Raw genomic sequence first — 27,606 nt, 5'->3', positions numbered from 1 at the left:
ACTGCCTTTTTGCTGATGTGGAATTTAACATATTCAGTGTTGGATGTGTTTTGTACATGACGTTCACTCACTCTGAAACTTCCTCCTTTTAATAAAACCTAAAAAACAGAACATTTATTTTTACTGAAAGCAGACAATTTACAATCTTCAAATGACATGACATCTATACTTCTGTGGAAAGGACCTTTCTGCATACAGAGGATAGAATGATTGATAGATTGATAATTCTCTTGTACAGGATAGCTAAGAAGGTACCTTTAGTACTTGAGAGGAGTGACTGAAGAAAAAGAAGAAGTGAAAAATAAAAAAACATTTACATATTTAAACCAGCAACCAGGCTCTTCTCGGTCACAGGGAATAGTTTGCTTGCAAACTCATCCATTCCATGATCGATGGAGGAAATCTATGCCAACGTTGAAAGTGTCAAACCCCTAAACTCAAGGTCATCTGCAAAACCAGAAGGTGAGAGTGTTCAGTCAGACAGAGTGAGCTCTGGATTTCTTTATACTCACTGGTCTTCTCTGTGTTCAGGTCCCAGGAGTTCAGAGAGATTTCTCCAAGCTGCTGTTCTCTGTCTGGGGCTGCTGAGTCTTTTCCTGCTGGCTGGACTCATCGGCCTCGCTGTCCGCTGTGAGTCTAATTTAAATATGTTTAGTCATTTTGAACGTGTGATTTTCAGGAGCAATATTCTGCTCTGAAAGATGCACATTTGATCAAAAGCTCTACTGTTTTATTATTTTCCTCCCAGGGCAATATTAGGAAACATTTACTCTCTTTCTTTTACAGACCATAACTCAGTAGGCGGTGCAGCTGCAGATCTCTCCAGTGTCAAAGCAAACCTGACTGAGCGTCTCCAGGCCAGCGATCAGCAGCTGTCCTCCGTGTCTGAAGAGAGAGACCGACTGAATGCCAGCCTCACTGAAAAGACCAAAGAGGTGGCCAGGCTTCAGAGTTCGAGTGAGTGCTTTCCTGTGGGGGTTTTGCAAAGGGCTCAGTGATACAGTATGTACAATATCAATTATCATAACATTTTTACAAAAAACCTCAATATTCATGTTTCCAGGATAATGTAAGCGTGACTAATGATGCTTTCATAGAGTAATCACACAATGAGACTTTTCATTGATTGACCTAGTAAAGTGATTTAATTTTTGGTTTTCAAACACTTGTGTAGACAACCCTGTTTATAAAAACTCTGTGAAATATACTAATGTCTAAATCACATTTAACATAAGCTCCATAAAGAGGTGGAAAAAGTACTCAGATCTTGTTTATAAGTAAAAGTAGAAACACCAGAGTGTATACTGCATTCAAAATGATACTCCAGTAAAAGCACAAAAGTATTGGCATCAAGATGTACTTAAAGTACCTAAAGTAAAAGTACTCATTCTGCAAATTGACCCTTTTCAAAATAATACTTATGATATGTTTTATAATTATTGATCATTAAAGTGTTCTCAGAGCTGGTAAAGGTGCAGCTAGTTTTAAAGACTTTGTATACTGCAGGGTAGCTGCTGAATGTATATTATTGTAGTGTGAGGGATTATTACAGACCCGTCAAATGAGTCTGAAATTATTTGTGCAGCAAAACAGAGAAGTAGTTGTTTTGCGATGAAGTTTTTTTTTACAAAAGTGACTGCAAAAGTAATGCACTCTTTCAATATTTTAGCACTACATGGTCTGATTCGATGTTTTATTAGATGCATGTTTGTAGATAAAACGTGTCCTGCAGGATGGAGGAAGTTCAGTTGTGTCTGTTATCTCATCTCTACTGAGCGTGCTTCTTGGGAACGAAGCAGACAGAACTGCAGAGCCAGCGGAGCAGATCTGGTGATCGTAGACAGTTATAAGGAACAGGTAATATGTGATGCTTTGACACTTGTGATTGTATAACCCCCTGCTTTAATCAATCAATAATGTCTTAGTCGTACATGTACTAGCTCATTTGTGTATCAGCTATAATGATTATGTTACAATAATGGTGTTAATTACATATTTCAGAGCTAGTAAAAAGGGAAGAGTTATCTGAATGTTGATGTCCATCCCTCTAAACTGCATCTGTGAACAGGAATTCATCACTAGCATGATCAAAGAACAAACTTGGATTGGTTTGAATGACATAGGCCAAGAGGGGACCTGGAAATGGGTTGATGGAACTCCACTGACTCAGAAGTAAGGCCAAGTTAATCTGCTACAGCTTGTTTTAGTGTAGCTGCATCCAACTGATGTTATGTATATCAGTGTATTGTTTTTTTGTACGACCGTCCAAACAAATATGAATTATTATCAAATTCAGAATGAACTGAATGTTGGCCTGCATTGCAAATAAAGCTGCTCTGGTGGCAATAACACTGCTAACTAATTAATCTAAACACACACACACACACACACACACACACACACACACACACACACCTAGAGTTGTGCAAAGAGGGTTAGTTAAATGTATCATGATTCAATGTCTCTTTTGTGAATTTTAAACTAGAAACGCAGGTTAAAAAAAGAAACATTGAAGGCCGTTCCTAAACTTTAAAGACATAAGAATTAAGTGACTGCCACAGGTAAGCTGGGAGGCACAGTTGTAGGTGTTTTCATACATATTTTAACCTTTTAACCATCATAATCATTCGAAGTTCACACAAGCCCTCTCTAACTGTTTGTGGGATCAAAAGAGAAGTGGTATTTCGAGAATAAAAAAGAGAAGTGCTCAAGCTCCTCTCTTTTCTCGAAGAAGCAATCTTCCCCAAAAGAGACGAAAGGCGCTAAAAGTAAAGAAGATTTCGCAAGGAAAAGGGGAGGAGCTGAGGGTGTGAATGTGTAGTAGGCTGTGTGTTTTTTAATCGGGAAATACATAAAGCAGCTTTATTTCTGTGTTGGCCACATGTTGCCGCTGTGGATTGCTTCTCCACCAATTAGAAGGTAGATGGTTCAATCTCCAGCCCCTTCAGTCAACATGATTTTGTGTTATTTAACCTCAATTGGCATTGCCATTAGTGTCCGATGGTTAGCCTCTGTGTGCTTTAATTGGTGATTGTTTTACATTACATGAAATGTGTGAAAAGCAATAAAAAGCAGAATGCATTTCGTCTCCCACATTTGGGGTGGAACCTGAAAATGACCTTTCTTATGACCTCCTATAGGTACTGGGGATTGCCACCTGATAATGGAAGTGGAGATCCAGTGTGGGGTGAAGAGGACTGTGCAAGTCTTGTAAATGGGAGGGAAACCAGCAAAAACTGGAATGATCTGAGCTGTACTAGCCCTCTGCAATGGATCTGTGAAAAAATGCCTTAGCTTGTGGCTGTGAGGTAGTGGGTTTGTCTTCCCATTTGAAGGTTGTGAGTTCAAACCCAGCTCCTGCCGCCCACATGTCTCTGTGTCCAAATTAAACCCAAATTGCTCCCATGGCCGACGTGTGAACGTTAGCTTCCTAGACCTTGTGGCTCTTGGCTGCCCCTGCCTATGAACATGGGTGAATGCTAGATATATATATATGCTTTGAGGAGGTGTAAAGACTGCAGTCAATTTACCAACACATTTGTTAATACTTTTACAATGTATGCAAAATGCCTTTCAAGTGTTGTCATGTGCGATGGAGAGAGAAAGAGAGTCTTCATCAAAAAGAGGTTTGAGGTAATGAAGATGTTTGCTTGAGTTTTTGGCAGTTTTCAACAACTTGTTACTGGGAACATTAACCAATGGGTGTTGAGCGTGTATCTGTATTCAAACGATCCTTGTTTTGTGTCTGTTTCCTGTTTTATTTGAAATCTTTAGCTTCACTTCCTGTCTGCGTTTCCCTCCTGTACCTGATTGTGTCATTGTGTTCACCTGTTGCCCCTGTGTTTCTCCTCCCCCTTCCAGCTGTCTCTCGTCTTGTGATTACCCATGTGTATTTAGTCTGTTTCCTTTCTGTCTGTTGTTATGTCATTTCCCACCTGATCTTGTCCAAGATACCTGCATGTTCCTGTCGCCCTTCATGTGTCAAGCTAAGTGTTTTTCATGTCCAGTACTCCCCTTCGTCAACAGCTTTTTGAATGAAGCTCGCCTTTTGTTTGAACCCCTACCTGCCTCCCCTTGATTTACTGCACTTAGGTCCTTTATCCCAAACCCTGAAACTTCACATTGCAATGCTTATACACTATGAACTAATAAAGTTTGTCCTGAAATGCATTTATTAGAATAATAAAGTTGACTTTAGCTGTTCCAATCAACTGTTATAGCAACAGTTAGTGTGTTATTGGCCAAAGAAAGACATGTACTCGCTCCTTTATTGCTTTGAGCAAATATGTTTAAACCCTTCCTACAAATTTCCCTAAAACTACTCCGACAGTGTATTCAAAACATTGGTAGGTGAGTGGGTCTGTCGGACAGACAGGGTGACAGTTTCAGCATGCCTGAAAAAGTGACTTCCTTGAAAATATACCAAACTTAGAAAGTGAAACCCACACCGCACTTCTCTCGGTGACACTGTAGAGCTTGAGGAAACAGTTGATATCTTCATGAGCGATGGAGGAAATCTATATCAATGTTAAATATGACAAGTCTGTAGACCATAGACCTTCACAGAATCAGACAGGTAAGAATCTGAATAGATGTTATCGCCTTTCAAAAGTTCTTTTGTGTGTCTTCACTGGTTTTCTCTCTGTGTTCAGATCTCAGGAGATCAGGGAGGAGATTTCTTCGAGCTGCTGTTATCGGTCTGGGGCTGCTGAGTGTTTTCCTGCTGGCTGGACTCATCGGCCTCGCTGTCTGCTGTGAGTCTAATTTACGTTCACAAATCATAGTGAGGTTTTCAGGAGCATTGTTCTATTAATGTTATGTTATTATTGTCGTCTACTGTAGCATAGGTCTTCTTTTTTGGATTATTTTCACAGGTTCAACACAAACAAAAACATAAACACTTTATATTTTGTGAATGCACATTTTGACCAAGAAGATAAATATGCATGAAGCAATGTAAGTCAAGCTTTGAATAAACTATAAAATCAATAAATTTTGTAATTTTGGTGCCATATTCCGACCATAATGCTGACGGCTACATATAACATGCTGATTAAAGGTATTTCTGACCACTGTTCATTTGGAAGAGTGAGCTAACAGTAAATACAGTTACAGTGTCTTTATGGGATAAATGTACAAGTTAGACACTGTCTCTTTTTTAAAATTCATTTGTATTTACTTTCTGTAAAAGAAGTCTTGGTATATTAATTAAAGACACCTTACTAGTGCATGAACTGAATGAGGATGAAATTAGATATCGGATATCCTTTATTCGTCCCACAGAGGGGAGATTGTATTAAAATCAACAGTATTTAATAAATAGGAAAGCACACATGAACACATCCAAGGTAGAAGAAGAGATAATATGAAGAAGACTCAAAAGAAGGTCTAACTGTTATTAATGCACTGCATTGGGTGCTCGTCATTATGTGTCTGATTCTGAGGTCTTATAATAAACATAAAAGAGTGTCACGGTTTATTTTAGACCATGACTCTCGGTTTTCCTGCCCGACTGAAGAGAGAGACCGGCTGAATGCGAGCCTCATTGAAATGAGTAAGTGTTACCCTCAAACATTTTTCCTTACACGTCAATTTCAGTTCCGCAATTTTAATCTGCAATCAGCAGCTGTGTTTTCCTAATTCTGTTCAAAGCATGTACTGCGACGGGTATCAGCAGAAAAGTAACAGGTTAGTTTTGGACATATCGGTGCAACAAGCAAAACAATAAAGCGTTTAGTCCTATGTGCACCAAGATATAAACACAGTATGGTTTTGTGAAAGTTTTAAATATCTGTTTTGCTAAATTTGGTCCAAATGTGACTCACTTACCTTAAATACTAAGTACCCAGATTCCTGACATACTGTCTATCATGAGCTGAATAGGTTAAATAGGTTTGCACACACACTTCGACAACATTTGTGACACCTTGTTTTAATGAGTTTTGTATACGTGTAATAATCTCTCCTTCTAACACTGATTCATAATAATTAAATACGTTCTTGTTATCTCATGAAACAAAGCGATCAGTGAGGAGAACAAAAGCAGCATCACTATTTGGCATCAATGCTCTTATTGTGTGCAAAGTCAAATACTCTCTGCCAAACTATCTTCAAAGGGTCATGAGTAAAACGAAATGGACAAAGACAACAGCACAGCACAAAGTTATTTTTCTTTATTCAAAGACATGACGTGACCCCCACAATATGCTCACACCATCTGGTAAGTGTGAGAAGTTGAGGTTAAAGAGACTAACCGTTACACCCAAAGCCGCCTCGTCAAAAAATGTGAAAGCATTTATTGCAACTCCCTTGTGCTGCGTACAAAATGTGCTGTATAATTCTGAACACTGTACCTTTGGCAATAACTCTTTTAGTGATTTTATAAATTGTCATTGTTTCTTTCAGAGAGATTTTGTCCTGCAGGATGGAGGATGTTCAGTTCCACCTGTTATCACCTTTCTAAAGCGACTGGATCCTGGGAAAAAGGCAGAGAGGAGTGCAGGGACACAGGAGCAGACCTGGTGGTCATAGATAGCGCTGAAGAACAGGTACTGTACTGCTAGTTTTCACTATAGTGTTTGTAGTTGGACAGTTAGATTGTAATAAACACATTTAATAAGTACAAGCCTATTATCTGGAAATTACATCATTAAAACAAATATTTTGTCGCTAAGCAAAATACTACTTAAAGCAATTCTTATAGTAAACCTTCAATGTAATCAATGAATTATTTTATTTTGAAAGAGGATATAATGTGTTCATGTTCAGGTTCATATTTGTATTTTATCCCTCTACTGTGACATGTTTCATGTTACTGCCTGTGCTGCAGTACCTCTTTTCACCCTCTGTCTGAAACCCAGAGCCCAGTCTGCTCTGATTGGTCAGCTGGCTGGCTCTGTTGTCATTGGTCAACCGCTTAGAGATGTGCCGCCCCTCAGCCTATCACCTGCAATGTATTGGAGCACCAGCCAATAGAAGCGCAATTGGTACATGATGTCCTGTTACAGAAGTAAACAAAGGAGTCAACTGTTTAATAATAGTTGCCAACAAATGCCATCAAAAACTAAAGAGTAAAAGTAAACCAAAACAATGAAAAATTCCCCAACTGGTATAGATTTTTAATGGAATATACATTTTAAAACGAGCACTATCAGATATGCATAAGTATCTTGTCATGTACTATATATAGATATAAAAGAAACCACTCCAGTGTTCTCTTAAATCTTTATCTCTACATGTATGGCAGCCATTCCAGTGTCTGTTGAATTCCAAAACAGAGTAAAAATGCCAGTAGTTTAAAGAATACAATTTTTAAAAAAACATTTAACTCAAAAGACGTACCTTTAAAAACTAAAACGAGAGGAACTGATGATGCTGAAGTGGTCTCTTCATTTTCTCCGGGGCTGTTTATATATATATTATGAATGAATACTGTGACTGTATGTTGTTTCGTTGCACAGACGTTCCTCTCTAACTTCACTGGGGGAGAAACTACGGCTTGGATCGGTTTGACTGACAAAGTTGAGGAGAAGACCTGGCTGTGGATAAATGGAGCTCCACTCTCTATACAGTGAGGCCGAAATGTGCTGCTCTTGGGTTGAATATAAACAAAACAAGTATTGCATATTACTGTAAGTCATTTATTCAGGTCAGCATTGGTATTAGAAATAACAGAACACAGAAAGTGTAATGGACCGTGTCTTTAATCACATTATACAGTGTGTAAAAGAAATCAGACAAGTAGACCATGAGTGAAATATATTTGACCTATTAATACCAACAGATGGTGCAATGGTTCTTTAAATCAGGCTTTTCCCTGCTGTGCTACATCAGGAGGCAGTGATATTGGCATCTTCATTATACAATATAAAGCACATTTAGTATATTTTAGACAGCACAGCTTTAGAAATGTCATTGAACAGAATGATGTAGAGAAATACAGGAAAGTTATATTTTATTTTCATCATCATAACTTTTAACACTCAAAAGCTTGATTCTAGGGAAAAGAGAAGATTTGATGGGTTGTTTTTTTATTTCTACGTCTAGAATATGGCGGACTATCAGGAGGAGGTATCACAATAATAAGAAACAAGGTCCTTGAGTGTAAGAAATCAACATGTACTTATTTTGATTTGATTTACTTGGATTTGATTTGTTTTGATTGATGATTTTTGGCCTTAGATGTCCTCTGAAATAGCTGGTATGGAAAACGTGTTAGCATACATTTTCATATTAAACTTCCAGCTGACACAAAGTCACATTTGCATCATCGATTGGAGTTGTGTTTGTTCCTGCATAATGAAGGTAATATTCACATCAATTGCACAGATTTATGTCATTAAGCACTTAAACAACACTTAGATGTTGCTAAGTTTTCCATGATCTTCACCGGCTGGATGCCAACATTCTGCCTCTTCTTTTTGGTGCTGGATGGGCAGAGCTCAGTGAGTTTGAGTCTGCCCTGACAGCAAACTACAGCTAAATCCTCTCAAAAACAGAAGCTGAGGAACCAAAGACATAACCAACATGTTGATGAATCTAAATCCTACAAACAGGCACGATTCAGGATGATTAATGCATGATTGACAAGCTGTGTTCATGTCAAACATTAACAAAGTCTTCCCCCTGATAGGTACTGGCGGTCGATTCAGCCTGACAACGGTGGAGGGTATAAAGAGCTTGGGGAAGAGGACTGTGCCCATATCATAACTGGAGGGCAGAATTTAAAGAACTGGAATGATTTGTCTTGTAAAACAAGTCTGCAATGGATCTGTGAGAAGGTCTTACCATCTGTTGCATAATCTGTTTCCTTTGTACAAACCCTTCCGGTCGTAGACTGGAAGAGGAAATCACATTGTGAATGTTATATGTAAAAATCATGGCTAACTTTATAATCTTCAGTGGTAAAAAGAAGTAATTGAAGTCGTTAAATGTGTTTTAATAAAACATATCATTCTTTATGTTACAAGTAGTGAAGTGGAAGTATCAGAAAATGAATAGACTCAACTTAACTACCTGAAGTACCTCAAATTGTATACTTGAGGAAATGTACTCAGTTAAGTTCCTTCCCTTGATCTTCAAGGTGTTTGATCAACCAACTCCATGCTTCCTGGTAATGGTTCCTGGTTTGAGGAGTCAGCCAACTCCGTGCTTCCTGGTAATGGTTCCTGGTTTGAGGAGTCAGCCGAGTTAGTGCCTCCTGATGAATGTTCCTGGTTTTTGGAGTCAGCCGAGTTAGTGCCTCCTGATGAATGTTCCTGGTTTGAGGAGTCAACCAACTCCGTGCCTCCTGATGAATGTTCCTGGTTTGAGGAGTCAACCAACTCCGTGCCTCCTGATGAATGTTCCTGGTTTGAGGAGTCAGCCAACTCCGTGCCTCCTGATGAATGTTCCTGGTTTGAGGAGTCAGCCAACTCCGTGCCTCCTGATGAATGTTCCTGGTTTTTGGAGTCAGCCGAGTTAGTGCCTCCTGATGAATGTTCCTGGTTTGAGGAGTCAGCCGAGTTAGTGCCTCCTGATGAATGTTCCTGGTTTTAGGAGTCAGCCGAGTTAGTGCCTCCTGATGAATGTTCTGGTTGGAGTCAGCCGAGTTAGTGCCTCCTGATGAATGTTCCTGGTTTGAGATCTGTGTTTCTTGATCTGAAAGCGATTGTTCAAGTTCAGTGAAGACGAAATGGAAGTCTGATATCTTCCACCAGGCTTTTAAAGCATTTTCCTGGATCTCTTTTTTATCACTTGTTCTATTAGATTTAATCTCTTCATTCCTAATATTGACAAGTGCGGGTTCACAGAGTGCTTTTGCTCTTTGTATTGCTATATTTTTTAGCTCCATCTGCAAATACCTTCTTACTTCCTCTTCCAGGCTAACTTTATAAACCATTTTGTAGAAAGGCGTGTTAAACTTCCTGAAGCCAGGGCAGTAGTTCATCTTGTTTTTTCCACAACAGCATGCAATCAATTCAACAACACTCCAAAAAAGAATCAGACCACCAATTACATAATAGCCAATTTCCTGGTAGGAAAAAAAGAAAAGCACACTTTAATACATGCAGGTTTCATTTCGAGGTTTCAAATTACAATGAAACATCCTTAGTCTTTCATTATTCGTCAAAGGTTTAACATCAAACTAGTCTAGCTCTGTAGTTTTATCGGATTTAATTGATAGTTACATGGTGACATTTGCAAATAAGCATCCCCTTATTTCAGTTTAGCTTTAAACAAGTGAGAGCAAAGATAAACATTTTGGAAGATAAAACAGTTTTGATGTCATTATTCCTCCTCATAGTAGTTACCTTTGATAACTTACTGAGTTTTTTATTTGGACTGATGTGAGATTTAATATTTTTTGTATATCCTATCTGCAAATGGGAGTGTTTGCCAATTTTGACCAATGGAAAACCACCACTTGAAAAATAGAAGATAAAATAACAATGGTATTCTTTAAATTTAGCTAGAATGTAAATCCTTGAATGGATATATTTATTGAAAACAGATAATCAAATAATGTTTCCACACTGTAGAATGTCTGTGTTGTAACATAATATAGGACCAAATCTGTTTCGAAAAATAAATATATATATAAAACAATTCGATTTCTTAAATAGTTTTTGTTTATTCCGACATATTTGATAGCTGCGTGCCTTTACTTACCATAGAATGTGACTTATAGTGGGCTTTAAGGAGTCTCTCGACATCGTCAAGCTTTTCTTTGCAAGGAATTCCAACCTGAGATTCATTGATGTTTGTCATCAGGCAAAAGTACCAATCTCCATTAACTAGAACAGAAGCTCCCCATAAAACGTTCAGACTGACGTATCTATACAGCAGGCTAACAAAAGATCTGCAGTACTTGCTGCAAACAAAGATTTGCCCTCGTCGAACAAACTCCCTTTGTTGGAGAGACTCAATCATGTAGACAGCCCAGGTGAGGATCACAGGAGGCGCCATCATGTACAGTACATCGTTACTATGGATAACTGTAGTGTGGCTGCATGAGCATTCAAAATCCATGTCTAGTATGTACTGCAGGGTCAAAAAGACAACTATGACCATGAAAGTACTGAAAGCTTTAGTTATCAGATCCCAAAGGTTCTGAGGAAAAAGATGACCAGACATGCTGGCTGAAAGATAAATGCTAGTTGTAAGATACGTTAGGTTTATTTCTTAGAATCAATAGCAGTTGTTCTAACAGGTGCTCTCTCCGGGTTAAAAGGTGTCAACCAGAATGTTCCGCCTTTAAATACATTTGGATGACAAATGTTAACCACAAAGTGCCAGCCTTCAGCACTGTAAAGATACCATATTCTTTCACTTCTCAAATAACTAAGGATTTTCCCAGACTCTTGACATCCTCGTTTGGTCTGCTGGTTATTGCCACAAATTTTACAGTGATGTTCAAACAAAACAAAAAACGCGAGTGATAATATCTTTATTCATATACATTTTCTTAAGGTAATAATTACATCACTTAAGAAGTGGTTTAACATTTTGTGAAGTGCATGCACAGTGTTGTCAGCTTTATCATTTGACTTTCAAAAGGAAAGCAGAATATTTGCAGAATTCCTGAAATATTCCTGAAATATTCCTTCAAACATAATAGTTTTGTAGCGAGTTGGAATTGGGTCGATTGTTGAGTCGATTGGCATGTCAAAATAAGATGCTAGTGACTGCACAATGATGGAACAACAATAAAAAGGAAAGACAAATAATACAAAATAAACACATAGATGAGACATCTCGGTCAAACGTGGATTTATTGGTGATGACAAAAAATGCTGGTTTAATCGGCCATCGGCAGTTATGTGATGACTAGCTTCATGCTAACCGTTGCGCCTGGTGAAGTAGGGAGTGCCCTAGCCCCACAACCACACAACCACACACACACACACACACACACACACACTTCACGCCCCCAGCCCTATTCGGCCGGGACTAGTCTGATTATCTGATGATGATGCCTATAAATGTGTTTTTGGGGGGAAAATCACCTAATTTGCATTTATTTTTATTCAAGACCAACACTAGTGTGGATAACCTTGTTTGTCAGTTTTCCGATGATCAGAAAACTGTTGTGTTTAATCTGGAAAAGGTTGTCTGTGTCTTCTGTGTCTGAATGGCCGTCCAATAGGGGTCAACATTGAAGTCTCCTGTGTCCTGATTGGTTGATCGTTATAGGTAATTGAACGATGATATAGAACTCTCTCTCAATAAAGGTTTGGGAAATTTGGTTTAATTCAAAAAGGGTGAGGTCAGAGAGCGGTTATTTTCGAATAGAATGCCCCTGTTTATTAAAAGTGCCACTAAATGTAACAGTCAGCTTCTGTGACTGCTCTGTTTAGGGGGAATTAGCTTCTTGACTGAAAGTGTCTTATAATTGATACCACTTCTTGTTTCTCATCGCTTTATGGCATTGAGTGCATTTTTCATAACACCTGTCACATGCAGACTTGATGGTTGGCAAAACATTTGAGGTATGCCTTCCCTCTTTTTAGTGCTGATTGTATTTATTTCTCTCTAATCTTAAATTGGTTCTGCTTTGGAATAGGAAATGAAATAAGTATTCTCATCTCAAGGGAACCGACAAAAACTGAGGTTTTCTTCACTTGTTTATTGGGTAAATACTGTATATGGTGGGAACGTTTCAGTAGAAAAAGCTATTAAACTTGCATTTTTGTGATGCTTTCATTGAGTGGTTTGAATGTCTACCAGCTGGAAGTCGTCTCTGACACATTTTCCCCTTTATACGAGGAAATGAACACCACCTTGAGTAAATTGTTGAATGAAACCCAGGCTACATTCTTTTGTGATTGCGCATGCTGATTATCTCGACACAATGGCAGCCAGCAGCAACAAATACTACAGTATACAACGTAATCCATGTCATCCAGTAAAGTTTACGCATTTTTACAACATATTAAAAAAGAACCACAAGCTGTTGAATTGACAGTAGCTTTTCTTGGTAAATAGTAGCATGCACCTTCGTTTTAATAAGATCAAGGAGCTGCGGTGACGACAGCACACGCCTTAAAGGTAATATTTACTCATGGTGTTGTGTTTAAGGTGCTGTGAGGAAGGCCACATACACAGCAACCTGTCACTCTGTGGAAGTAGTGGCAGAAGGGTCTGTGTGGATTATTATTGCAGGAATGGAGGATATTTAGGAGGAATGGCAGGACTGGACCTTTGACTGAACACCAGGATTTCATTTTGAATTCTTCTTGAGAAGTTTCTTCAGCAGACATGGCTTCGCTGGGGCAGATCATCTTTTACAGGTGTGGCCTCGTGTTTCAAACGTGCTCTTTGTGGAAAGGATATAGTAGCTTTAAATGTATGGTATTCAAAAACATTACTTGATTAATGAACTTTTACTTTTTGATGTTGATTCAATACTGGAAACATTTAGGTGGTTACAGTGTCAAGTGTATTTACTCAGAGTTTGAAAAGTGGAGTGTTGTGTACTTTTTGCAGTGTTTACCTTTTCTTCTAATCGTAATGTTATTCTATAAAAGCTGTTTGTTTAATATGAATTATATTTCTCAACAAATATTTCCTTCTAGATTAACAAAAATATTGATCCAATATTTCTCAGAAAAAGCCAAAGATTGGAAAAAGATGTATTTCGTGACCCCAGACTAGCGTACTTTAGAGTAGCAGTTAGAATCGTTCCTGCTCGACCAGCTACAACAATAAAATGTGAATTTGAAAACAAAGTAACATCTCGGTCACAACGTCATACATATGTATTTTCTCTGCAGGGTGAGTCGTTTTCTGTTGATGCTTTAAGTGCATTTTACCAACATCAAACACTTCTTTAAAATGATTGCTGTATTCATACTTCACTTTGTTCAAATTGATTTTAACTCAAGGTGGCATTACGTCCTCTTCTGACACTTTCCTGTGTGTGTGTGTGTTTCTCTTGCAGCATGGTTACCCTCATCGTCTTATTCGCGGCTGTCATCATCCTCATCTTAGCCCTGGCCTTGACAGGTTAGACAGTTCATTATGAGATCCTCTTATCATTTATTAACCTGTCTATCCTCACACCTGATACATTGGTGTGTTCATGTTCAAAACACTATGTGTGTGTGCATTCATGGTTGAGTATCTAAAACCTCATTGACTAAGAAACCCATGGGAACTTTTGCTCATGGGCGATCAATTCCTCTTTCGTATTCAATGTAGACATGGCTGAGAAAGATTTGACCACAAAATGGATTGGGTAACATTTTCACTTCCAGTTGAAGGGTATTTTTACATCCCCTGCAAAAGATGAATAACGATGTTAATAATTATTGAATAAAGAAGAGGTTTTAATATCTCAGATATTTACTAATAAGAAATTGCACCAAATTGTGTGATATACAGTATCTATGACTCCTAAGGCTCATGTTTTAAATAGAGCTTTTTCCACGTTAAAGTCACAATAAAACACATTTAAATCCCTTCCTTTAACTATGGCTGCACTGCTTTTTTAAGGGGCTATATTATACTTTTTGAGGTTGTCCTTTTCCTGATTTGTTCATTCATTTTACAGAGCAATTGTCAGCCAGTTTGGACAGAAGAAATAACCTGTCATAGTGATCAATAAATGAGCTTCTGGGTGCATATTGTTTAATGATGGATTTGAAAGACTGAGCTAATCTTTAAGAAGTCCTTTAAAAACCTTAGATTTGTACCATAAACCTAGAATATAAATAAGGTAATAATCCGTATATTCTCTATAATGTGTCTGTGCCTGGTCCAGTGGGGTCAACAGAGGTGTTTAGTAGCAACAAGATGGCCATCGCTAACCTCGGGGAGGATGTACTGCTCAGCTGCTATCTGAACACAGACAGTCAGGACACCCGGCTGAAAGGTGTGTCGGTGACCTGGCAGAAGACGGGGCTGACGGGACTTGTGTACCAGTATGAGAACGGAGCTCCAAAACTCAGTGACCAGAACGCCCAGTTTAAAAGGAGAACTCAACTCTTCCCGGATGCTTTGATCTCGGGGAACGCCTCCCTGCTGCTGAGGGGGGTGAGTCGCAGTGACGCGGGGGAGTACTCCTGCAGCATCAGCTCCTCTGCGGGAGGCGGGAAGGTCTCCGTCAACCTGAGAACCGGAGGTAAAAGGACTCGTCTTTCTAGTTTCAATGAGTGTTTACTTTTCAAATACATCTCTCTGACAACATAAGCACTGTGCTAACTTTTGATACAGCACACTTTAAAAGAGGGGCTGCAGAAAATACCTGGATTCTTGCTTTGCCATCAATTCTGGATTCCAACCAAATCCTGCTCCATGTCCCTTTCATGAAGTACCTTGAATGTGCAATGCTTTGTTTGCCTGTAACAAAACAACTTCCCACTTTGGGATCAGTAAAGAATAGCCCATCTTATTTCACCTTACCATATTTTATAGAATCTTATCCATGCTTATCCTAATTTATTTTATTACCTTACCTTATATTATTGCATATGCTTACCTTACCTTACCTCACCTTACCTTACCTTATCTTATCTCTGCTTACCTTACCTTACCATAACTTACCTTACCTACTTTACCTCACCTTACCTTACCTTACCTTACCTTATCTTATCTCTGCTTACCTTACCATACCATACCTTACCTTACCTTACCTACTTTACCTTACCTTACCTTACCTTACCATACCTTACCTTACCTTACCTTACCTACTTTACCTTACCTTACCTTACCTTACCATACCATACCTTACCTTACCTTACCTACTTTACCTTACCTTACCTTACCTTACCATACCATACCTTACCTTCTTACCTTACCTTACCTTACCTTACCTTCTTACCTTCTTACCTTACCTTACCTTACCTTACCTTACCTTACCTTACCTTACCTTACCTTACCTTACCTTACCTTACCTTACCTTACCTTACCTTACCTTACCTTATCTCTGCTTACCTTACCATACCTTACCTTCTTACCTTACCTTACCTTCTTACCTTACCTTACCATACCTTACCTTCTTACCTTACCTGACCTGACCTGACCTGACCTGACCTGACCTGACCTGACCTGAGACCTGACCTGACCTGACCTGACCTGACCTGACCTGACCTTACCATACCTTACCTTATCTCTGCTTACCTTACCATACCATACCTTACCTTCTTACCTTACCTTACCTGACCTGACCTGACCTGACCTGACCTGACCTGACCTGACCTGACCTGACCTGACCTGACCTGACCTGACCTGACCTTACCTTACCTTTCTCTATCATATCTAATCATTTGTCCAACTGTATTGTAACATTTTTTATTAAACTTGATTTATTTTATTTGGGTAATTTCAGACCTTGTTGTACATTATGATTGACCTTGAAAGATGCACATTGTGTTTTTGTTTTGTTGGTCCAAGCCTTTTCAGCCCCCACCTTTAAATTCTCAAACGACATCCTGACTGCTGAGGCGAGCAGGTGGCTCCCTAAACCCAACGTGACTTGGTCTCACAATGACGGGGAGTTCCTGAGTGGAATCACAAACTTCATAGAAAACTCTGGAGGGATTTTCAGCTTAGTCAGCACGCTGCAGCCGGTCAACGTCAGCCAGCCCTACACCTGCAGGATCCAGAACGACCTGGTGACTGCCGTCTCCACTGCGACTGCTACAGGTAATCTGACAGTATCACCTCATGCCATGTTTTTACAAAAAGGTCTGTACATGCTAGATATTTAGTGTCTTGGTGTGAGAGTTTGGAGTTTGAAAGCAATTAGTAGGGTGGGAGTTTGTAATGATGACTTTAATATGTTGCATTATGAGAAATGTAGGATTTGAGCTGCTATTCAAAGTCCTTTTTCTTGACTTTTTTAAGGACTAGAAGTCAGAATTTCTCGTCCCCTGCTTTGATTTTGACCATTTTCTTATATCATTGTGTCTCTATAGCGAGACCAACACTGAATTGATGGAATACTGAAATTTAAGACACATTTGCACACATTTACATATATATTGATTATTATTTGAATCCTTTTGAATGTTCTTGCAGGTTCTGATGTTTCAAGGAACACTTACTTCGTCTACAGCGCTGCATCAACCCCATTGGCTTTAACTTGTCTGAACGTTATGACCACTGTCCTCTACGTGTATTATCTCACCTAAACACACACACACACACACACACACACACACACACACACACACACACACACACACACACACACACACACACACACACACACACACACACACACACACACACACACACATATGGATGTGAATCCTCTTAATTATGCACGTGTTACATTCAGTGAGAGAATTCAACAAAAGTATTAATTCAAAGCTTGCTTGTGTTTAGACCTTTGAATCCATCCCCAGTGTAACAGGTAATCAATTCTGTCTGATATTAGGCAAATTCAAAATACATATACTCTTTTATTTCTGAATAGTATGGGTTTTTTTTATTGGTTTCATTGCAGTGGGTGTTGTTACTGTGTAACAGAATTGAACTCTTCCAGTAACATTTCTCAATCAACTTTTTCTCCAATCTATTTGATGTTTAAACTGATTTTGCAATTATTATTTGTCAGTAAAAATGTCCTTTCCTACGATCTTGAGTCGTTTGTTGTTGTTTTTTACTATCTGCAGCTACAACATATAAACAATAGCATAGATAAATAAAACAATATATAACATTTCATCACATATACACAGATATATAAGGACTTAGACTTATACAGAGGGTGTGTATTGTCAGATAAGTAACATGCTGCCCACTGCTCCTAGTACTAGGATGGGTTAAATGCAGAGGACCAATTTCACTGTGTGCGCTCTGCTGTGTGCATGTATGTGACAATAAAGAGGGTTTCATTTATCTATACCTTTTGTATGAGTTAATTCATAAATGCAACTAAATATATATTCTTTAGTGGATTTTTTGTTGACAAGTTTTGATGTTAGTGAATATAATGCAGCCTTAAAACAACCCACACATAAACGTAGCAATTCATAGATGTAACCACAGACATTAACAGAGGAAACTGGTGTGTATGAAAGTGAATCAATTAGATGAGATAAGTAATTTATTCATCCCATATTGGAAAACCTTTTTATTTCAGCAGCAGTCGGTTAACTGCACATAAGTTAAACCACATCAGGGGTGTCCAAACTTTGTCCACCGAGGGCCTCAAAAACATATGATGGGCTGGGTCACTCTGAGGTATATTGTTCATAAGTTAATTGATAAGTTATGAAAATCAATCAAATGCAGGTATCAGAAATCAAAGGTTTACATAGTGTTGGCAGCTCATTCCTTAAAACACACGCCTCAGATTGCTTATAATAAGGGGAAATATGAAGTGGTATTTCACATGTGTTTTACAAATAAGTTATTGGGCTTTTTATATCAACCAAGATTTGTTAGAAAAGGGTTTTCAAATTTAATTGACTGATTTTATTTGAAAAGTTGGCTTATTACTCATGAATACTACTGTGTAATATATGTTTACATATGTATTTAATAAGTACAATATAAGGAAAGCACAAGTTTCATGTGTGGGCCATATTCCATTATACTTTTTAAATTAGCTGAGGGCCGATTCAAAATGGACAATGGGCCGTAGTTTGGACACCCCTGATCTACATCCTATTGAACAATTATCGCTCTGTCCTACCAGTAGATGGGGACAGCCAGATTCCTAGACTGAAAGAAATGTCCTGAAAGTCTTAGGACCACCCCAAAGTTTGTGAGAGGCTTCCTATTGGTCAGTCAGTGAGGTGTCAAATGTCCCAGGGTACCGTGAACGCAGCCAACTTCTCCCTTAGAAAAGTGGGACTCCGGTGGGATTTAAATCAGTGAGGGGAACCATTAAACCATGTTTGTTATCCCAGTGTAGAGAACTGGTAGTGTTAGTTTCATTCGTTATGCAGACTGAAGTTCTATCAGAAGTGTGTTTACGGTCCTGACAGGTTTGTGTAACTCGGTGTGTCTCTGTGGTGTTTGCTGATCCACTACTCACCAGAAACACACAATGTCTCAGTCCGAGCAGACAGAAAACCCGGAGCAGCAAACATTACACTCGGAGCATGCACAAAGCGGAGTCCTGGTGAACCCTAACGCGGTTTGTAACGTGTGTAAACGCTTGTACCGGGACCCTAAAATCCTCCCGTGTCTGCACACCTTCTGCTCGGACTGTATCGCTCAGTTGGAACCGTTCTCGGTTTCTTCGCGCAGCGTGGAAAATCCCGAAGGCGACGCGGCGGAGCGGCAGGAGCAAGCCGCCGTCACTGTCACGGTTCTTTGCCCTGACTGCGACTCCGAGGTGGATCTCCCTCCGTCGGGACCGGCCGGGCTGAGCACCGACCATTTGGCTCTGGACGAAGTGTTCCTGGAAATCCTGGTGGCGGACGGCCCGCTGGGGTGCGATCTGTGCGGCGAAGGAGGCGCGGAGAGCCGCTGCGAAGTCTGCTGCGTCAACCTGTGCGAGTTCTGCTGCCAGGCGCACAGGTAGGAGTATTACACCACTACATGTACTCTTTTATTTAGCATGTTAAGTTACTATTTTTTAAAACTATTTCATGCACTGTAATCGAGGTCTTAGTTGAGCATCTGTAGTCTAAACTTCTTCTTGGCAGTGGTTAAAAGTAACGAAGTAGATTTTTCACTCGTAACTACTTAACTTGACTATATTTCCATTTAATGCAAATGTATACTCCTACTCCCCTACATTTTCTTGGGAAATAATAACTTTTAGATTAAGATTTTGTATGAAATAAGTACTGTCTTAAACGTAAGCATTGTGCAGCTCTAAAGTTTAAACAGTTTACAAACAACTTAAAGCTTTTGTAGTTTGTGTAACAGAACAGTAAAATGATACTTGTGGTCTCAATATTTACAATCTAATCCAATAATAACCTAAACATATGGATGCCATTTTCTAAATGAGTTTTTAATCTTTTGATACCTAAAGTTTAGCTGACAATGCGTCTTTACTTTTCCTTAAGTGAGCTTTTTGAATGTTGACTTTTAGTTATAATGAAGTTGACATTAATGTATACAGTATGTACTTAATAAAGCAATCTGCATACTTCTGCCACCAATCCATCTTTGCTTTAGTTGCATTTATTGTTTGAGTTGGACAATTGTTGTTATACCCTTTTGCTATAAAGGAAGGTTTAGGGGAAGAAGGCCTAACAGCTGTATTTACTGCCACATCTGAGGTTGAACTTGACCTTTTCTCTGACATACAGACATGTTTGCTTCTGCTCTCATTCTGCTGTCTGCAGGCGTCAGAAGCGGACGGCGTCTCACTCCGTTCAGAGTCTGCAGGATCTGAAGTCTCACGGTGCTCTGTGCCGCCCCGTCCTCTGCTGCCTGCACCCGGGTCAGGAGCTGCGTCTCTTCTGTCAGCCCTGCGACCTTCCCGTCTGTCTGGAGTGTGCCGCCACACTGCACCGAGACCACCGCTGCTGCCCCACTCAAAATGTGATCGATCGCCATGGAGACAGCATCCGAGAGCTGGTCACTGTGCGCCTGCGACCTCGCATGGAGCGCCTGAAGGACTCCCTGCAGAAGGTGCGACAGAGTGCACTGACCTCTTGTCTCTAGGCTCAAGAGTTAACGTTTAGAATTTTATAAAAAACACACTTAAACAGGATTTTATCTGAATCACTCTCTGTGCTCCTCTAAGTTCTGTCAAGTAAGGATCCGTTTTCAATAATAACGCTGTGTTTGTATACCTCTGCAGGATGTAGCTCAAAGTGCTTTAACAAATTGGCACGCAACAACACAAGACAAACAGCAAATAAGACATTCTTCCTACTGTGCTACAGGTGGAAGTTTCCCAGGAGGCTTTGCAGGAACGGGTCGATGCAACAGCTAACAAGGTGAGGGTGTTTGCTCGAGCTTACGCCAGCGCTGTGGAGGCTCACTGCCTCTCTCTGCTGCACCGCCTGGAGGAGATCCGTGTCCAACGCAGGTAAGACAAAACACATTGGATTTCACCAAGTTTTATTATAAATAATATAATGGCAGGTGAATGGGGGATAACTTTTCCTGCACTAAGAGTCTCAAGAAATCTTGATTTCAATCTGATTGCAGGGTCTAAATCTGCAGATAGAGGGAATGACAACATTTCATTTCATTTCTAATGTGAAAATATTAACTTTATATCTTCATTGTTTTTGGAAAGTTATGCCATTGTGAGAAGAAGTTTGTGCAAGAAGGTTGTTAGAACATTTCAAGAAATTTCAGAAAAATGTACTGCATATATGACTTTAATATATTCACAGAGTCTTTGCCCAACAGGAACCAGCTCCACCTGCAGAAGGCGCAGCTGCAGCAGGCTCTGTTGGACGTCGGTGGCAGTGTGGAGTTTGCGGAGAGATTGCTGAGCTGTGGATCAGACGCTGAGATCCTCAGCGCTAAAGGGGTGACTCTGAGGAGATTGACCAGCCTGGCGGAGAGCAGCTTCGACCCCCCGCCAGCATCCGTCGCCCCCGATGACTACAGCGGCATCAGCTTCATGTCCCGGGAGCCGGCCGGGGAGGTGGAGGGCTACCCGGTGGTCGGGGTGATCAACACCAAGACGGTGGACCTCAGCAAGTGCACCATTGAGGGGGAAGGTAATGCAAATATCTTCTGTTTTAAGTCAGGATGATGGGGCTCTGTTTTTCCTCCATTTGTTCTTAGCTGATTTTCATCTTTGTACACCACATGGGATACGTGTTTCATTATTATATTTTTGATACGATTGTCTTTATTGGTTTTCCACATTAAAAAAACCAACTGAAATTGAACAGCAGAAAAATGTACATGACGGCAACGTTAAAATAAATACTTGTATAGGTTTTAATTAAAGTGAATATGAAATCTATTTCACTCTTTTTTTATTGTATTTGATCTACATCCTCGGTCGGATGCGTTTGGCTTTAGGCTGGGATCTACAGGCTGCGAGGAAGGTTGATTTAGTGATAACTTGACCATGAGAAAAATAAATAATATCACCAGACTAATCCTTAAAATGTCTGATCCATTCAGTTTCTTGGTCTTTACGGGTCCACGTTTTTAAAAGCATGTATCCTCATTTTGATTTGTTTTAAAACTCTGTAGATGCATTTGTTATTCAGAGCATTCATTCTGTTAGATATTTCTTTTCCTCAGGGGCCGTTTAGCCAGAAGGAAAGAATGCCCAAACTATTTCTAGTGGGAGACACCCAGTGGGAGTACTTGCAGGCAGACTGGTGGGGATGTGGAGGGGATCAGAGAGGATGTGGGGGAGGGAGGGAGTCGGTGTAGACTGAGTTCCTGGTAGAAGTTAAAGACTGTTGTTGCCTTCCTGGGTGCTTTAGCTCAAAGGATTCCTTTGAGACTGAAGAATGTAGAGGTGACTCAACAAGCCTGAAAGCACTGATGATGTTTACACACAAACACACACACACACACACACACACACACACTGAGAAAAAGAAAGGGATCAAGGAACAAAAGTACTATTTCTAGTGGACACGGGACATTTTCCAGTGGCAAGAATGACCTTTTTTTAAAACAAAAGACAAGGTCATCCTCTAGGGTTTCATAAAAGAAGAACACACAGACACACACACACACACACACACACACCCCAGTTGGTGACAGGACCAGCGTGAGAAGACGGATAATAAGTATTTATGCTGCCACTCGTGTTATATACTGCAAATGAATAAATTATAAAACAGGAATTATAAAGAAAAACTAAAGTGGAAAATGTAATAATTGTTACACATTTCATTTATATTACAAAACTAATTTAGAGTGTGCATTAGAGATATAAAAACATAGGACACAATAACATAATGGAGTGCTGAGATGCTTTGTCAGATAGTAGACAACAATTTTAATCATGGATTTATCTTTTATATCATTCTTCAAGGTAAATGATGAGATTACTGCTAGTTCTGGCTGTTTCATAGTAGGAATTTACTGCATTACTCTTTTTACGCATCTGCACTTTGTATAAAAGCATATTTAGACTAAACTTGATCGTTAGGACAGAATGATAATTCACAGATGAGTTGATAATTAGTTTTGCAGCAGTGAGAAAAAACTCACAAGAGCCCAAAAAAGTATTGTTATATTGTCACGTGCTATGGGTGATACTAGAGTCATCCTCTGTAGTCATTCTACAGAACACACACACACACACACACACACACACACACACACACACACACACACACACTTTAAGTCGTGTTTACCTGTGTAGGAGATAGAAACCTCAGCAAATAAGGATTTTCACGCCGAGTCCTCTGGCTGTCAAAGTGTCAGTCCCTGTATTGTGTCGTGTGTGTGTGTGTGTGTGTGTGTGTGTGTGTGTGTGTGTGTGTGTGTGTGTGTGTGTGTGTGTGTGTGTGTGTGTGTGTGTGTGTGTGTGTGTGTGTGTGTGTGTGTGTGTGTGTGTGTGTGTGTGTGTGTGTGTGTGTGTGTGTGTGTGTGTGTGTGTGTGTGTGTGTGTGTGTGTGTGTGTGTGTGTGTGTGTGTGTGTGTGTGTGTGTGTGTGTGTGTGTGTGTGTGTGTGTGTGTGTGTGGCCTTTATAAAGCACTTTTACAAGAGGAAAACTTTGAATTTATCCACACTTCCTTTTCATATCTACATTTTTTTATTGTAGCATTGTGCTGTATAAATCCACAGTATCAAGTCAGGTAAGCCAGCTTGAAGTTGTTTGTACCTCGCAAGTTAATTTTTACCCGACACAATATGTGCTTTTATTTAAGCAGGGCAGATAAAGGCCAGATTTCTGTGTCTGAGGCCCACGGGGGATTATCCCCTCTGTTTGATAATAGGACTGAAAGAGGTAGATTTGGACCGCAGCACAGGTGAAACGTCGGCCAGAACAGCTGCGACGACAGCTGCTGGGTACTCGGCTTAGCAAGGGAACACGCATCAATTCACTGATAATTCCCGCCCATTAGCAGCAGCAGTGATAGTAGTAATGGGCCACTGGTCCAAATGACAGTAATTGTAGTCGTCGCAAGAGGCAGTGGTTGTAATTACTGCCAACAATCCTATATTTGAGCCATAGTAGTAGGAACATCCTCCTTTTATAGGGATGGATTTATGTATTTGCAGCCATAGATTCAGAGTTCTTTACGGGGCCTTATTCTGCTCATTTTCAGGTTCATATTTGAATATATGTGGGAGAGGAACTTAACATGAGTATTTCTATAGAAGTAGACGGAGGAGAAACTTAATTAGTAGCTTCATAAGCAGCAGCAGCAGCAATCCCAACAGCCTCTCAACAGACGCTCCTGTAAAACTCTGAATAATAACCTGAATACAAAGTACAGCATCGTTAGTTATCCTGCGGCTAATAGAGTCAGACAAGAAAATGCAAAGCAACATAAATCATCGATACGAACACAAATGATGTTTGCTTTAACGCCACTAAATATCCTCAGCGAGTGTGTCCCCGGGGCACAGCGGAACAAGTTAATGAAACACTAAATAATGATGTGAGTCGGGGCCTGGAGTCACTTACACTGCACACAGCACATGTTTCAGGGGAAAGTCGAAGCTTGTTGGGTCTTGGGTTAGAGGGCGTTTTTTTTGTCACTGTAGTCTGTAGACTTTGCAGACTGTTAACATGCAAAACAAACCTATATAACAAACTAGAGGAATGGAAGAACCCCCAAAAAGCATATAGGGCCCCTTTAAACCCTTGGTAGGAGTGTTTGTGTTCATCTGTCCTTCAACCTCTTGTGTTTACAACATGTGCATGACCTCTGACCTTAACCCCTGGTCTTAGGCCTGCAGAGGGGCACTGAGGGGGAACAGGGACTCTTCACTCTGGTGTGCAGAGACTCGGCGGGGGAGCAGCTGGCTCGAGGAGGAGAGCATGTCCTGGTCAGCATCGTTCACAAGGAGAAAAAACACTGGTGAGAGTCTGAGAGTCTGACCTGCTGCGGCAACATTTTAGCCTTGTCTTACACTCAATTTGTGCTGGTGGTATTTTCATGCAACACAGTGAGGTTTGACAGTCCAGCTGCTCAGAACAGGTCAACAGAACACCCCCCACCTGTGTACTGCACTATTTTGTATCTCACCCTTTCAGCCTCTCCAAAAACACACAACACGTTTTATCATGTTTCACTTTAATTAAACATTCATCAACCACAGAAAAAGCTGTTTAATTCCATCAATGGGAACGCCTGGTTGACTCATGTCTGATGAATATCTGGTTATTACCCTCATCAGTTATCCACAACAGCTTGCATGCATGACTGCCTTCCCTTTTAGTTTATTAACTCAGCCATGTGCTCCGTCTACAGAGTGTAACATGAGTGACGTGCATCATTAAACCATAATTACTCACACCACATGTGTTGCAATTACCTTTTATAAAAATCGAACGCAACCAGCGGCAGACTGTTACTTAATAACCACACACTCACACTTGGTTTCATCTCAGTTTCATCACAGGCTACTTATTTCTAGGAGTAAAAATAATCAACAACTTTGGAGACAGTGGCAACGGTTTAATGCAATGCAAATCATTTAACCTGGAATGTATGAATTGTTGTGCAAATAGGATATTGATATATATTAATTGATGTATTGGTGACTGGTTGAATGTCGGAGAAGAATTTGTCTAAGCATTGTTACACGAATCTCCTTTGAGCTAAGAATCAGCTGATTCAGAATCAGATCTCAGATTTGACTTGATGAAAGGGGATAAAAAGCAAGAATCAGAGCTCTTAATATCAAAAATCAGTTTCATTTTCTTAATGAAATTGTGTAGAATTACAGGATGGTATGTTTTCCTTTCCTTCAGCACACTGGAGAGCACGGTGGTTGACAACAGCGACGGATCCTACGGTGTTTCATACACACCTGAAGAGACAGGAGCCTACTCGGTGTGGGTGTGTGTCAAAGCTCAACATGTCAAGGTACCAAACCGACTCCAGGAGTTTGTCATAACAAAATATAAACCAATAACCAACAATGTTTCAAATCAATTCCCTTTCACACAACTACAACTATATAAAGGGTTATTAATGATGTGTTGCAGCTGAAGAGGGCATGGTTTGAATATTTGAATATGAAGTGAGGCTCAGCAGCTCACAGCGTACCGCTTCAGGGCTTTTAACGTCGTCCTCACAAATCTAATCAGCCTGGACACAATTATCTTCAGACAAAACATAATTCAACCGGTTCCTCTGATGTTACATTTCCCTACTGCGGTGCTTGATCGGTGGAAGACAGTTTGAGTTGTTGTCACTTGAACCGGACAGAGACTCCCTGACTCTCTCCTGTCTCCCCCCTGCAGGGCTCTCCTTTCCCCCTGAATGTGAAGAGGAAGTTCAGGCGTCACGTCGGGACCTTTCACTGCTGCTCGTTCTGCTCCAGTGGAGGCTCCAAAGAGGCTCTCTGTGGCTGTGCAGGAACCATGCCAGGTACACAGAGGAGATCTCCCCGGGAAATATCTGCTCAGAAAGACAGTTTTCTCTAAAAGCAAACTCAAACATGCACATTGTTCTAGAGTAGGGCATGGAAAGAGAACAATGTATTACTTCCATCTGTTGTTTTGGAGCAGAATAACTTGTTTTGTAGGGAAATTGTTTTAAAAAAATAAGGAATAATCTGATTATTTCACTCAGTGTGCTTCAATAACAGAGATGCATAAGATACAATCACACAGTGTTCCTATGCACTGTTCACTAGACAGGAAGCCATATAGATGTGTTAACATGTAGAGTAGAACTACAATAAATATGAGCTGTACTTCCAACAAGATTATCAACGTTCTGTGTGTGTTTGTATGCGTTAAACTCTAGTCTGTTCACTTTCTTACTGCATACATACAAACCCTTGATCTCATGTCTGTCTACGCCTGTGTGTCTGCAGGAGGATTTAAAGGCTGCGGTCACGGTCATAAAGGACACCCCGGGAAGCCTCACTGGTCTTGTTGCAGCAGCACCGTGGAGCGGTCGGAGTGTTTGCCTCAGAGCGTCATGGCTGCGGTTTCCCCCCGCGGACACCTGCGCACCGTGGAGCTCTGAGGAGACGAGACCTGTGCAGATGATGCTCCGTAACAAAGGATCGCAGCAACAAAAAGGTTAGAGCAGTGGGGGAGCACGACGTAGCTTGTTGGTGTAAATGTTATGAAGCTTTAAAGACAGGGTGGCTGAAGCACGACATCAACATACAGTGGGGCAAAAAAGTATTTAGTCAGCCACCAATTGTGCAAGTTCTCCCATTTAAAAAGATGAGAGAGGCCTGTAATTTTCATCATAGGTATACCTCAACTATGAGAGACAGAATGAGAAAAAAAAATCCAGGAAATCACATTGTAGGATTTTTAAAGAATTTATTTTCAAATTATTGTGGAAAATAAGTATTTGGTCAATAACAAAAGTTCATCTCAATACTTTGTTATATACCCTTTGTTGGCAATGACAGAGGTCAAACGTTTTCTGTAAGTCTTCACAATGTTTCCACACACTGTTGCTGGTATTTTGGCCCATTCCTCCATGCAGATCTCCTCTAAAGCAGTGATGTTTTGGGGCTGTCGCTGGGCAACACGGACTTTCAACTCCCTCCAAAGATTTTCTATGGGGTTGAGATCTGGAGATTGGCTAGGCCACTCCAGGACCTTGAAATGCTTCTTAGGAAGCCAC

The 27,606-nt window shown here is 40.2% G+C and overlaps 4 protein-coding genes across 6 annotated transcripts; 3 read left to right on the top strand and 1 right to left on the bottom strand.

The window, feature by feature from the left end:
- The first annotated feature begins 20 nt into the window (after positions 1-20).
- On the top strand, positions 21-8,870 carry LOC134867414 (uncharacterized). Its single transcript, XM_063887958.1, has 11 exons — positions 21-462; positions 532-630; positions 787-957; positions 1,715-1,857; positions 2,069-2,172; positions 3,141-3,287; positions 4,588-4,754; positions 5,486-5,554; positions 6,406-6,548; positions 7,461-7,570; positions 8,633-8,870. The coding sequence occupies exons 1-11, from the start codon at positions 393-395 to the stop codon at positions 8,799-8,801; spliced, it is 1,392 nt and encodes a 463-aa protein (XP_063744028.1). The 5' UTR covers positions 21-392; the 3' UTR covers positions 8,802-8,870.
- Positions 7,686-11,209, bottom strand: LOC134867429 (uncharacterized). 3 transcript variants are annotated; one of them, XM_063887986.1, is made up of 3 exons: positions 10,651-11,209; positions 9,598-10,012; positions 7,686-9,511 (listed from the first exon to the last, which is right to left on the bottom strand). In XM_063887986.1, the coding sequence occupies exons 1-3, from the start codon at positions 11,113-11,115 to the stop codon at positions 9,078-9,080; spliced, it is 1,314 nt and encodes a 437-aa protein (XP_063744056.1). In that variant the 5' UTR covers positions 11,116-11,209; the 3' UTR covers positions 7,686-9,077. The 3 variants fall into 3 exon arrangements, with proteins under 3 accessions (XP_063744056.1, XP_063744057.1, XP_063744055.1); XM_063887987.1 differs by having other exon boundaries at positions 7,686-9,466; XM_063887985.1 differs by having other exon boundaries at positions 7,686-10,012.
- A 307-nt stretch (positions 11,210-11,516) lies between these two features.
- vtcn1 (V-set domain containing T cell activation inhibitor 1) lies at positions 11,517-17,569 on the top strand. The gene is made up of 5 exons (XM_063887988.1): positions 11,517-13,271; positions 13,922-13,986; positions 14,744-15,103; positions 16,375-16,626; positions 17,002-17,569. The coding sequence occupies exons 1-5, from the start codon at positions 13,240-13,242 to the stop codon at positions 17,112-17,114; spliced, it is 822 nt and encodes a 273-aa protein (XP_063744058.1). The 5' UTR covers positions 11,517-13,239; the 3' UTR covers positions 17,115-17,569.
- Positions 17,570-18,955: 1,386 nt separating this feature from the next.
- Positions 18,956-27,168, top strand: trim45 (tripartite motif containing 45). The gene is made up of 8 exons (XM_063888098.1): positions 18,956-19,458; positions 20,238-20,526; positions 20,784-20,929; positions 21,259-21,575; positions 24,735-24,864; positions 25,761-25,875; positions 26,256-26,382; positions 26,834-27,168. Exons 1-8 carry the CDS (start codon positions 18,983-18,985, stop codon positions 26,986-26,988), a joined length of 1,755 nt encoding a protein of 584 aa, XP_063744168.1. The 5' UTR covers positions 18,956-18,982; the 3' UTR covers positions 26,989-27,168.
- The last annotated feature ends 438 nt before the right edge of the window (positions 27,169-27,606 follow it).

The sequence above is a fragment of the Eleginops maclovinus genome, chromosome 7 (assembly GCF_036324505.1).
Source record: "Eleginops maclovinus isolate JMC-PN-2008 ecotype Puerto Natales chromosome 7, JC_Emac_rtc_rv5, whole genome shotgun sequence".
In the NCBI taxonomy this organism is placed as follows: domain Eukaryota; kingdom Metazoa; phylum Chordata; class Actinopteri; order Perciformes; family Eleginopidae; genus Eleginops; species Eleginops maclovinus.
This window is presented reverse-complemented; position numbering and strand designations above follow the sequence as displayed.

Coding starts and splice junctions, on each gene's coding strand:
- vtcn1 (XM_063887988.1), top strand. CDS start 13,240: ATGGCTTCGCTGGGGCAGATCATCTTTTACAG. Junction 13,987..14,743: donor CTTAGCCCTGGCCTTGACAG/GTTAGACAGTTC, acceptor TGCCTGGTCCAG/TGGGGTCAACAGAGGTGTTT. Junction 15,104..16,374: donor CGTCAACCTGAGAACCGGAG/GTAAAAGGACTC, acceptor TGTTGGTCCAAG/CCTTTTCAGCCCCCACCTTT.
- LOC134867429 (XM_063887985.1), bottom strand. CDS start 11,115: ATGTCTGGTCATCTTTTTCCTCAGAACCTTTGGGATCTGATAACTAAA. Junction 10,013..10,650: donor ACTATAAGTCACATTCTATG/GTAAGTAAAGGC, acceptor TTTTCCTACCAG/GAAATTGGCTATTATGTAAT.
- LOC134867414 (XM_063887958.1), top strand. CDS start 393: ATGGAGGAAATCTATGCCAACGTTGAAAGTGTCAAACCCCTAAACTCA. Junction 2,173..3,140: donor GGAACTCCACTGACTCAGAA/GTAAGGCCAAGT, acceptor GACCTCCTATAG/GTACTGGGGATTGCCACCTG. Junction 7,571..8,632: donor GGAGCTCCACTCTCTATACA/GTGAGGCCGAAA, acceptor TCCCCCTGATAG/GTACTGGCGGTCGATTCAGC.
- trim45 (XM_063888098.1), top strand. CDS start 18,983: ATGTCTCAGTCCGAGCAGACAGAAAACCCGGAGCAGCAAACATTACAC. Junction 20,527..20,783: donor TGAAGGACTCCCTGCAGAAG/GTGCGACAGAGT, acceptor ACTGTGCTACAG/GTGGAAGTTTCCCAGGAGGC. Junction 24,865..25,760: donor CACAAGGAGAAAAAACACTG/GTGAGAGTCTGA, acceptor CCTTTCCTTCAG/CACACTGGAGAGCACGGTGG.